Here is a 12,533-nt window from a genome sequence, read left to right as displayed (position 1 = left end):
ATTACACCCATGCATACATTCATACCTGTGTATAGTTCATATGTATTTCTTAACACAGTTTGTGTCCACCCACAGATATGTCCTGAGCTTACGAGAATTCCTGTATGGGTCAGTTTAGAAGACCATTCCAGTGTCTCGAAGCTCCAAGTACCCCCTAGACGGTCAGCTCAAAACAATGTACTGATGCTTATCAGCAAATGGGTTCTTCCCTGTACCGTAAATCAAGTAACCAAGGGTTGAAGAAATGAGCCACCTGGAGCCACCTACCCTCCGGCCAGCTCTCCAGGTCACGGGTTGCGAGGTGTAATGCAAACAGTGGACTACCACTGGCCTCATGACCTACTTCCCCCTCCTGTGACGTCACGTCTGCCTTGGTTAAAACCCACAGCAGCTGACTGCATCTTCAGCCTCTCACTTCAGAGAGGGAAGCTGGTAGTCTCCCCAATGCCAATCACTTCTCTTAGGGAGGCCCCTAGTGGTGAAAGACGTCATCTAGAGTGACAGGCTAATGACTGATGGCCTCTTCCACCTGTTGGGAGACTGTGAGCTCTGTGCCCCTGGCTGGTGGATGAAGGAGCCCACCTTCTAGTGATGCCGTATAGGACTGGCCTCTGGGACCTCTTGTAGGGGAGGACCTGCACGCTTGGGAAAACAACAAGCCCAGTGCCAGCCACTCGGGAGGCCCCACAGGAAGGATCACTTGAGGCCAAGAGTTGAAGGCCAGCCTGGCAACACAGTGAGACCCTGACTCAACAAACAAACATGACCCAACAAAGCAAGCCAGGCAACCACGAAGGCAATGACAGGCTTGTGAAGATAAAATCATCTTTGAAATCTGAACCAGGCCTCTGGAGAGAAAGTATCTGGACTGTGATTCCTGCTTAAACTTGCCAACCTCCTTCCTAGGCTGAGGTGCACAAGAAAGCCACAATGGGTCTGCTCAGCGGAAAAACATGTGCATGTGCCTTCCTCCGAATCCATCCATGGTTCCAAAACTGACCCATCCCACAGTTTTGCTTCCTCGTGGATTCTGGAAGTTACGCGTGCCCCATACATATTCAGAAGATGGCAAACCCACCCTTACAGGTTTCTGTTGAGATCCAAGTGATATTGACAGTTTGAAGCAGCCAACCTCGACTCCCATTTTCTGGAGGTCTGAGCACATCATAGAGTGGTGGGCCGTGGGTGGTTCAGTTGTCACCCTTTGTGCATCTCAGGGACGCACGGCGGTGTCCCGCAGTGAGTGGGGTGGCTTTTGATGAGGGATGGAAGAGGCGAAGCGTTCAGTCAGGGCTTCTTTTCCTGTTTGGAAGGAGCCTGCTGTAATCCCATGCAGCCGAGGCTGTTTGCAGGGGGTTGAACAGGACAAGGCCTGGGAGCAGCAGGTGGGGGGCCCCACCCTGGGCAGCATCCTCTCAGGGCTTTGGAACTTGTGGGACAGATGTTTACTGCTCCCACAGATGTTTCTCATTTTTTTTCCAAGCCCCATGGAAACTTTGAATCATGTAAGCGTCTTTCCAGCAACATATACAGTCATGATTCATGCCGGGCAGTCTCATCTTCCAGCCCCAACCCACCAACCTACGAAGAATTCTGGCCTTTTATTTCCTACCAAATCCTTCCCTCGAGGTCTCTGAATTAGGTGTTTCCGTTCTTTAGGGTAATTCTTTCATTTATGACTCGATGAGGAAAGATTTCCTCTAAGTACAGTAGGATTGAGTCATAGGCTCAGAGGTTGGGCTGTGGCCCAGTGGTCCGGCACTAGCCTTGCATGTGTGAGGCCTGGGTTTGATCCCAGGACTGAAAAAAATGTATATCTGTACACAGGTTCAGAGACTAGGCTGCGCCCAGTGCTGGGGAAATTGAGGTTCTTTTTCTCTTATAACATCCTTAGTCAAGGGTCTGTTGGAAAAAGGACTTTAAGCTGAAGAAGCTGGGTTTGAAAATGATCTGGAAGTCAGCTGCACCCGAGGCCCTGGGGTTGTGAGTGAATCAGGCGAGGGGGCAGGCTCCTTTCTGCACCTGAGGGACAGGGCTCAGGCAGGTCTGTAGGCCTGGAGACTGGGGCAGCCACGTGGATCCCCACCCACCCTTAGGAGCACCCTGAGCTCGGTTTAAAGCTCGGCCCTGGCTGTCCTGAAATTCTTGATTCGTGAACAAAGCACCCCTGATTCTCACTTTGCATCAGACCCTGCAAATTACAGAGCGAGCTTCACTAGATGGTCCAGAGGCCTCCCATTCTCTTTGACAACTAGCAACATAACAATTTCGTGGAGCCTCCTGGCTGGCGACGGGCCGTGCCTGTCAGCGTGTGTGTGGTGGTGGTGGGGGTGGGCTGTGCACTGGGGCGAGGACAGCCGTGCTTCTCAGGGGGCGTCTCGTGGTTTTTTATGAGGAAGCCCTGCTGTCTCTTCCAGGTGCTGTTCCACCCCAACAGCGGTGCGGCTGGAGAGCTCGGAGCCCTGCAGACTGTCCGCCTGGGGCGGTACAAGGCCTTCTACGTCACTGGTGAGTGGGCGCCGCGCAGCCCCGCCTCCCGCATGAGCACCTGGTTGGGGGCCCTTGGTTCTTACTGAGGCTTCCGGGAGTGAGTGTGAGCTGCCCTCCTTTGAGGAAGTCAAGACACCTCTGATGGTACCAGCCCAACCCAGGCCTGGCAGAAGGGCCCAGCACAGGCCCCTCTGGACACCGGGACAGAAATTAGGTCTTTCTTACTGGTTGCCTGAACTTGCAGCAAATTCACAGCTCTCAACTCTCCCGTTCAGTTTCTTTTTACATGAGAGAAGGTTCCATTGGTATGCTTTCTTTTTTTTACTTTTTGGTATGGGGGGTGGGTTGAACCCATGGGTGCTGTACCACTGAGCCACATCCCCAACCCTTTTTACTTTTTATTTTGAGAAAGGGTCTCGCTAAGTTGTGGAGGCTGGCCTTGAACTTGCGACCCTCCTATCTCAGCCTCCCCTTAGCTGGGATTACAGGCGTGGCCACCGTGCCTGGCTTCCATTGTTGTGCTTTAAATGCCAGTTTGACTGGACATGAAATGGAAACCTAGAGATATTTTAAAGTGTAATTTACTTGACAATAAACTGTTTCAGAAAATAGACTTTAGAGGTCGATTTAGCAGACAGAAGTGTCTTTGCTTCTTGGTTCACTCTGTTGCTTCTTGGTTTCCTCTATGGCCCTTAAATGTATAGTTTAGAAATGTCATATTTGAATGTTTCTCAAAATCTCCCAGTGACTTTTTTTTCTGCCTGCTGAATGGAGACTGTCCATCCTGGGCCCTGGGTTTCCAGGCCCAGCTCTCTGAGAGCAAGATCCTTTGTCCTTGGCCTCCACATTGAAATCCCTCTCATCAGTTAAGGCCCCAAACCAAATGCTTCCTTGGTTGTAAAACTTCCTTTTCTCTTTCCCGGTGGGCAGGATTTGGAGAAGTCAGGTATCTATGACATTCTGTCACACATAAGTTCATTCATGCTTTCGTTTTATTTCCTTTACTGGCTTTAAGCTCTCTAAACACAGAACTCAGGGCTGCTGGTGTAGTTCAGTGGGGGAGTATGTGCCTCGCTGACCCTGGGTTCCTTGCCCAGCACCACTAGAAGCAGCCTGAACCCAGAATTCTTTAGGCTCTTTCCTCTTTATTGACCTAAAGTGCTTAGCCCAGTATCTTGTACATTAAGACAATAAGGATTAAAGAGCCCCAAGATTTCTAACATGTAAGTGTGAGAATCCTAACATTTTTTAAAATGAATGAATGAACAAAAGATAAAAAAAAAAAAAAATCTGGGACATGATTCAGATTCCGGTTTGATGTGGTTATTTAGTGTTGGAGATTTTTCAAAGAATTATGTAATAAAATAAAAAAAATTATTTTCTCTGAGTATAAATAAGTGATCCCAAAGAAAATGTGGCATGAAAAACAAAACAAGGTTTTTGTTTTTTTTTTTTTAATTTATTACTCGAGGGATATTAAGAATGTCACGAGAATCTTTGATTCTGCAAAACCTAAAACCTAACATAACAGATATTTGCTATGGTTTCAGATGAAAAGTTCTTAGATGAGAGTCCTTACATTACATGATCGAAGAGGTATGGGACTCCAGGCTGAGTTAATTTCAGAAGTAATAACTGCCAGAAAAGCCCTTGGCACCACAATATTGGAATCATAAATGTCACTATGAAGTAATAGGCCGTTTAAAGTGATCACCATCAGACAGGAATTACAATACCCAGGGGAACTCTTTTCCTCTGAGGAGCAACCAGACACCCAGGGAGAGTCTGGGTGGGGACCCTTAGACTCCATGCATTAGATGAATACTGTCAACAGGGCGAGACATGGATTTGTTCTGGTTCTCCCTTTGTCCCCTGCCCCCAACTTTGAAAATTTGCATCCTAATTACTTAAAACTGCTTTTGGATAAGCTAAATTGATATCTGATTCGTCAGATTAGAGAACAATGTGTTCTTGTATGATGAGGATATGATGTTGTAGTCATGAACTAGGAGTGGCCTCTGTTTTTGGTGTGTGACCTACAATTAAGGTATCTCACCCCCATGCCATTAAAGTAATCAATGCAAATTCTACATATGGTGAGCGGCACAGATCTAAAATGTGCAATTTGGTGAGTGTTCAAATGTATATGCCCACGTAGGTACCCCAGTGCCATGAATCACACGGATGGATCTTCAAATGTCCAGCCAACTTCGGACAAACCCCGCTTAGTCATGATGTCGTATTATTTCTTTTTCTATTTTGCTGGATTAGATCTGCTAAGAATTTGTTTACAATTTTCCCTTCTTGTAATGTCTGTGCCAAGGTTCAGGATCAGGGTTTTTCTGATCTCATAAAAGGAGTTTGAAAGTTCTCCCTTCTCTTCTGTTTTCTGGGAGGGTCTGTGTAAGATTGGTATTCTTTGTTTCATGTTTGATGGAATTCACCCGTGAAACTTTGTTCACTCCGAGATTTTGCCCTGTATTTTCCTTCTAAGAGCTTTTGTTGTTTTAGGTCTTAACGTTTATGTTTTTGATCCATTTTTGAGTTAAATTTTGTTTGTGGGTATTAGGATAAGGTCCAATTTCTCTTGTATTCCACATGGATAGCCAGTTTTTCTAGTATCGTTTGTCAAAAAGACTATTCTTTCCCCCACTGAATGGTCTTGTCACCCTGGTGAGCATTATTTGGTCATATATGTGAGGGGTTTTTCTAGACTCTCTTCCATTAGTTTAAAGATCTGTCTTTAAATGTCACTACCCTACTGTTTTGATTACTACAATTTCGTAGTTAAGTATTGAGAAATCAGGAAGTATAAGGCCTTCAGTTTTATCCTTCCTTTTCGACATTGTTTTGGCTATTCTGGGTCCCTTGAGATTCCATGTGGATTTTAGAATGGGCTTTTATATTTCTAAAAATAAAAATCATTGGGATCTTGGTAAGGATTGCATTAAACACGTATGTCACATTGACATACATATTGATATTTTAATTATTTTAAGTCTTATTCATAAACATGGGATGTTTTTATTTATGTGTTATTTAATTTCATTTAACAATGTTTTATAATTTTCATTGTATAAGTCTTTTGCTTTTTTGGTTATTTCCTATTTTTTTTCTTTTTGAAATGGAACTGTTTTCGTAGTATCCTTTTCAGATTGTATTAATGTCTAGAAATATAACTGATTTTGTCTGTTCACGTTTTTGCTGTTACTTTGCTGAATTCATTTATTACTTGTGTGTGTGTGTGTGTGTGTGTGTGTGTGTGTGTGATTTGTAGGGTTTTCTAAATACGTGATCATATTATATGAAAGAGATGGTTTTACTTCTTCCCTTCCAATTTGGATTTTTAAAAATATTTTATTTTCTTGTCTAATTGCTCTGGCTGGAACTTCCCAGTACCATGTGAAATAGATGTGGCAAAATTGGGCATCTTGGTTTTGCCATGTTTAAAATGTGGTCCCATATTTAAAACATGTTTTTTCTATTATGAAAGGGTGTTAAATTTTGTCAGATGCTTTTTGTACATTAATCAAGATGATCATGGGTTTTCCCCCTTCGTTCTATTAATGTGACATATTATATTGACTGATTTTCATTTTTTGAACCATCCTTGCATTCCAGGAATGCACAGCAATTTGCCTTTTAACATGCTGCTGAATTTGATGTGCTATAATTTTGTAGAGTATCCGTGTCAGTGTTCATAAGAGATACTGGTCTGTAGTTTTCTTGAAGTGTCTGGTTTTGGCATCAAGATAAATACTTCCCTCACAGAATGAGTTAGGAAGTGTTCTTTCCTCTTCGATAGTTTTGGAAAAGTTTGAAAAAGACCACTGTTAGTTTGTTTTTTTTTTTTTTTTTTTTTTTTTTAATGTTTGGCACAGTTCACTAGTGAAGTCATCAGGTCTGGGGATTTTCTTTGTCAATAGATTTTTTTTTTTGATAGAGATTAAACCCAAGTCTTCATGAATGCTAAGTAAACACTGTAACTGAGCTATACCCAAGCCTGTCTGTAGCTTTTTGATTACTGATTTAGTCATCTCCTAATAGTTAAAGGTCCATGCTTTGCTAAGTTGTTGAGGCTGACCTCGAACTTGTAAACTTCCTGCCTCAGCCTCCTGAGTCTCTAGGATTACAGGCATGTACCACTATACCCAGCTATTGTTTTTATAGCCTTTATCTTGTTTATTTCTAACCTACTCTATTATTTCTTTCCTTCTTTGGCTCTGGTTTGTCTACTTTTTCTAGTTCTTTGTAAGTTGTAAAGTTAGGCTGTTGATTTGTGATCCGTCTTGATTTATAGTTTGTTTCTATTTTATTTTTGAGATGGGGTTTCACTGTGTTGTCCAGGTTGACCTTGAACTTCTAGGCTTAATCCATCCCCCTGTCTCAACCTCCTGAGTAGGCTCAGGATGCTGCACCCAGGTTTTTTATCTTTACTTTCTTTCTTTTTAAATATAAGTATTTCTACCTACAAATTTTCCTCTTAGCACTGCTTTTGCTGTGTTTCATAAGTTTTGGTGGGTTTTATTTTTATTTATTCAATGCTAAGTATTTTCTAAGTATTTCCCTTGTGACTTATTTTATTTGTTAAGAATGTATTGTTTAAGCTGAGCATGGTGCTGCACACTGTAATCCCAGCAATTTTGGAGGCTGAGACAGGAGGACTACAAGTTTGAGGCCAGCCTCAGCAACTTAGCAAGACCCTTTCTGAAAATAAAAAATAAAAAAGGACTGGGTTGTAGCCCAGTGATAAAGCATCCCTAGGTTCAATCTCCAACACCAAAAAGAAAAAGAAAAAAAGAATGTGTGGTTGAATTTACACAATCCTATGATTTGTTTGAGTTTTGCTTCTGTTATTGACTTGTAATTTTATCTCACTGTGGTTAGTGATGATACTTTGTATGATATCCATGGCTTTAGGCCTATTGAGACTTAATTTTTAGCCTAACATAGTGTCTATTCTGGAAAATGCGCTAGGTGCACTGGGGAAGAATGTGTATGTTGTTGTTGGGTAGTGTTCTGTATGTGTGAGATGTAGAGTCTGTGTCTGGATTTTTTTTCTTTTTCTTTCTTTCTTTCTTTTTTTTTTTTTTTTTTTTTTATGGATGTCCTCTTGGTCTAAAACCATCTATTGAAAGAAAAGAATAACTTAGCCAGGCATGATGGTACGTGCCTGTAATCCTAGTGGCTCAGGAGGCTGAGGCAGGAGAATAAAAGCTTGAGGCCAGCCTCAACAACATAGCAAGGCCCTAAACAACTTAGCAAGACTCTGTCTCATAATTAAAAATAAAAAGGACTGGGAATATTGCTCAGTGCTCAAGCCCCTTTGATTTAATTCCTATTACCAAGAAAAAAAAATCCATTGGACTGTGTTGGTTCCTTGTCAAAGATCAGTTAACTGCCTTATGTGGATCTATTTAAGGGTTCTATTCTAGTCCATTGACCAATTTTTCTTTTCTTTCACCAATACCACATGTCATGTTTATTGTAGCTTTCTGGTACATTTTCAAGTCAGGTAGCCCTCTGACATTTTTCTTCTCCTTCAATGTTGTGTTGGCTATTCTGAATCTTTTGCCTCTCCATGTGACCTCTAGAATCAATCTGTCAATATCCACAAAACAAACTGCCAAGATTTTTGTTGGGATAGCACTGAATACGTACAGCAAGTGGGGAAGAGCTGACATCTTGACCAGACTGAGTCTTCTTGTCCGTTAATGTGGACTCTTTGTTTACTTAGCTTGATTTCTCTTATTAGAGCTTTATAATTTTCCTCAAGTAGATCTTATAGATATCTTGTTAGATTTATACCTAGGTATTTTATTTTGGGGGAGATGCTAATGTAAATGGTATTGTTTTTAATGTCAAATTCTACCTCTTCATTGACTATATATGTAGGAAAGAGATCACCTCCTGGATATTAACCTTGTGTCCTATAACCCTGATGTAATCTCTTCTTAGCTCTGGGATTTGGGAGGGTTGCTTCTTTCTGATTATATATGTAGACAATTATGTCACCTGTGGATAAAGACAGTTTTATTTCTTCCTTCCCAATCAGCATGCCTTTTATTTCCCTTTTCCTCTTACTGTATCAAACAAAACTTTTAGTATAATGTTGATCAAGGAGCAATAAGAAACAATGTCTTTGCTTAGTCCTGATCTTAGCAATAAAGCTTCTAGGTTTTGACTATAAAGTATGTTAGCTGTAGGGTTTTTGCATATGATTTTTATCAAGTTTTTTGCTGAGAGTTTTTTTTTTTTTAAATGAGTATTAGATCTTGTCAAATGTTTTTTTTCTTTTTTTTTTCTTTTTTTTTTTTTTGGTACCAGTAATTGAACTCAGGGGCCCTCAACCCCTTAGTCACATCCCCAGCCCTATTTTGTATTTTATTTAGAGACAGAATCTGTGAGTTGCTTAGTGCTACCCTCCAAGCCTGGCTGGGTTTTTTTTTTTTTTTTTTTTATCTATTGGCTTGATAATGTCATTTTTCTTCATTAGCCGTTGAGCTAATGGATTCAATGAACTGATTTTTAATATTGAACCAGCTGTGTGTACTTGGGATAAATCCCACTTGGTTGTGGTGTGTACTTTAAAAAAATACATTGATCGATTCAATCGCTATTATTTTGCTGAGGATATTTTCATCTATGTACGTAAGAGACATTGGTCTGTAGTTTTCTTTTGTTATGTCTTTGTGTAGATTTGGTGTTAGGTTAATGTTGGCCTTATAGACTAGAATAAGTCAACATCCACCCTCCATCCTCTGCTTCTATCTTCTGGAAGAGATTGTAGAGAATTGGTATTATTTCTTCCTTAGATATTTGGTAGAATTCATCCATATGTTTTGGATCTGGAATGTTCCCCAAAGGCTCTTGTGTTGACGGCTGCGTCCCCAGTAGGTGGTGCTATTGTGAGGGGGGCCCCAGTTGGAGGAAGTGGGTGACTGAGGCATGCCTGAGAAGGGTATGTCTGTCCCCCGCCCTTTCCTCCCTCTCTCTTTGCTTTCCTGCCACCGTGAGATGAGAAGCTTTGCTCTGCTCTTCCCCTCCACCATGTTCAGCCTCACCGTGGGCCCAGAGACAGTGGAACCAGCAGACAATGGACTTGGTCTGTTCTGTCAAGCTTATCACACTTATGTGCACAAGAGTTTTCTACAACATTTCTTTATTGTCCCTTCAATGTCTGTGGGATCTGTACTGATGTCATCTTTTTCATTTCTGATATAATTTGTGTCTTTTTTTCTTAGCCTGGCTCGAAAGTTGTTAGAAAATGTTAATGAAAGAGATTTTATTAATGTCTTAATAAAATCAGTTCTCTGACTTTTCTTGATTTTTTTCTATTCATTTCTTGTTTTTGGTTTCATTGATTTCTGTTTAAATTTTTATTTTTTTTTCTTTTCTTCTGCTTACTTTGGAATTAATTTCCCCATGTTCTAGTTTCCTAATGTAGAAGCTTATGTTAATGATTTTTAGGTCTTTTTTCTTTTTCATATATCCATTTAAAATTAAAAACTTCTCTGTTAGCACTTCTTTCATCACATCCTACAAATTTTCATATTTTTTTTTCATTTTTCACTTAGTGACAGATACTTTAAAATTTCTCATGAGACTTGTCCTTTGACTCAAGTGTTATTTAGAAGTTTGTTATTTAATCTTCAAATATTTTGGGATTTCATACCTTCCTGTTATTGACTTCCAATTCAATTTCCTTGTGATCTGAAGATAGACAATGTATGATTTCTATTCTTTTAAATTGTTGAGGTGTGTATTCTGGCCCAGAATACAGCTTATATTGGTATGTTAGTCAGCTTTCCATTACTGTAACAAAATGCCTGAGATAATAAACTTAAAAAGGGAAAAGATTTATCTTGATTCAGTTTCAGGTTTCACTCCGTGATTGGTTGGCCTTATTACTTTGGACCTGTGGTAAGGCAGAACACCATTGTGGGAGTGTACGACTACTCACTTTGTGGTAGCCAGGAGGCAAAAAGAGAGGGAAAGGACAAGAGAGAGGCATCCCATAATGCCCCTCAAGAGCATGGCCCCCATGACCTCAAATCTCCCAGAGGACCCCAGCACTGGTGGCACTACAGACTGAGACTAAGTCTCTAACATATTAGCTTTGCAGGATGTTTAAGAGACACAGTATTGCACTGGCTGAGTGTTTCACACACGCTCGGGAATAATGTGTGTTTTCTTGTTGTTGAACTAATTTGTGGATTTTCATTATATCCAATGGGGTTGATGGTATAGTTGAATTCAACTGTCTTTATTGACTGATTTTCTGCCTGCTAGATCCATCCATTTCTTTTTAATATTTTTTTATTTAGTTGTTGATGGACATTTGTTTTTTATTGATTTATATGTGGTGCTGAGGATTGAACCCAGTGCCTCATACATGCTAACAAGTGCTCTTCCACTGAGCCACAACCCCAGCCTTAGATCCGTCCATGTCTGGTGAAGGGCTGTTAAAGTCTCCAGCTCTAACAATGGGCCCATCTATTTTTCCTTTGTGGTTTTATCAGTTTCTGCCTCTTGTATTTTGAATGCTCTGCACGTTAAGGGTTGTTCTGTCTTCTTGGAGAACTGACAGCTTTATCGTTATTTGATGCTCCTCTTCATCCCTGCCAACCCTCCTCACTCTGAACTCCTCTTTTCCTGAAGTCAACAGAGCTCTTCCCGCTTTCTTTTGATTAGTGGTGGCATGGTATATCTTCCCACCACCATTAACTGTTACCTATGTGTCTTTCTATCCAAAGCAGGTTTCCTATAGACAACATGCATTTGGGTTTATATTTGGATCCGCTCTGACAACCTCTGTCTTTTAGTCAGTGCATGGAGACCATCGATGTGTAAAGCGATTTTTGATCCAGTTGTATCAACACCTACCATATTTGTTAATGTTATTTGTTGCCCTATTCTTTTTCCTTATTCTTATATTCCACTTCTTTTCTACCTTTTGTGGTTTTAACAGTATTTGTAATGATTCCATTTGCTTTCTTATGTCAGTCATACTTTTTAAAAAGTCTGTCTTAGTGGTTACCCTAAAGTTTGTAATATACAGTTGTAACTAATTCGAATCCACTGTCAAATAACATTACACTACTTCAAAGGCATTGCGAGTCCCGTATAATAAAACAGTCACAGTTCCTTCCTCCTTTTCCCTCTTGGCCGTGCTGTCCATCATTTTATGTAAGCATAAGCATACATAAGCACGTGTGTGTACCTAAGCAAACATAATCAGGTACATAGTTGATATTCCAATTTTGGGGAAATATCCAGGAGAAAAATAGGAGTTTTAAATTTTACCTTCACTTACTGCTACTCCTGTGCTCTCAGTTTATGTGGATGTTAGTTTCTGAGTTACACAATTTCCTGTCATTCCACAGAACTTCTTGTGACACTTCTTGCAAGACCAGTCTACCCATAAAACATTTCCTCAAATTTTGTTTGCCTGACAAAGTCTCTGATTTTTCTTTTACTTTTGAAGGAATTTTATAGGGTACAGAATTCTAGGTTGGTAATTTTCTTCTGTTAAAACTTTATTTCCTTTCACTCTCTTCTTTCTTGCATGGTTTCTGAGAAGTTGAAATTTTCATAATTTTTTCTTTAGTGTAATTCTTTTCTTTGATCCCCACCATAGCCTCTTTCAAGATTTAAAAAAAAAAAATTTCCCCCTTTGATGCTGGATCAAATGCAGGGCTTGCAAGTGCTAAGCAAGTTCTCTACTGCTGAGCTACACCTCAGTCCTGCAATTTGAATATTATACCCTAGGTATAGGTATAGTTTCCTCCCAGCCCCTTTAAAACTGCCTGCTATCCTCTGACTTTCCTGGATTCATGGTTAGTGTCTGACATTAGCTTGAGGAAATTCTGTCATGATTGCTTCAAATGTTTCTTCTGTTCCTTTGTCTTCTTTTCTCTTCCGGTATTTCCATCATGTGTATGTTACACTCTGTAGTTTTTCCACAGTGCTTGGGTATCTTGTTCTGCTTGTAGCTTTTCATTCACTTTGCTTTTCAGTTTTGGAAGTTTCTGTTGAAACAT

General features: G+C 40.5%; 1 protein-coding gene across 7 annotated transcripts in view; it reads left to right on the top strand.

The window, feature by feature from the left end:
• Positions 1-12,533, top strand: part of ARSG (arylsulfatase G) — a 121,301-nt gene that overhangs the window by 103,466 nt on the left and 5,302 nt on the right. For all 7 annotated transcript variants that reach the window (XM_079131986.1, XM_079131990.1, XM_079131985.1 and 4 more), the window contains one exon: positions 2,418-2,508. In XM_079131986.1, the coding sequence (XP_078988112.1) occupies positions 2,418-2,508 (91 nt within the window). The remainder of the gene's footprint in view (positions 1-2,417; positions 2,509-12,533) is intronic.

This window comes from Sciurus vulgaris (assembly GCF_902686455.1).
Source record: "Sciurus vulgaris genome assembly, chromosome: 3".
Classification (NCBI taxonomy): Eukaryota; Metazoa; Chordata; class Mammalia; order Rodentia; family Sciuridae; genus Sciurus; species Sciurus vulgaris.
Note: the sequence above shows the minus strand (reverse complement) of the source record. Positions and strands in the feature narration are given on the sequence as shown.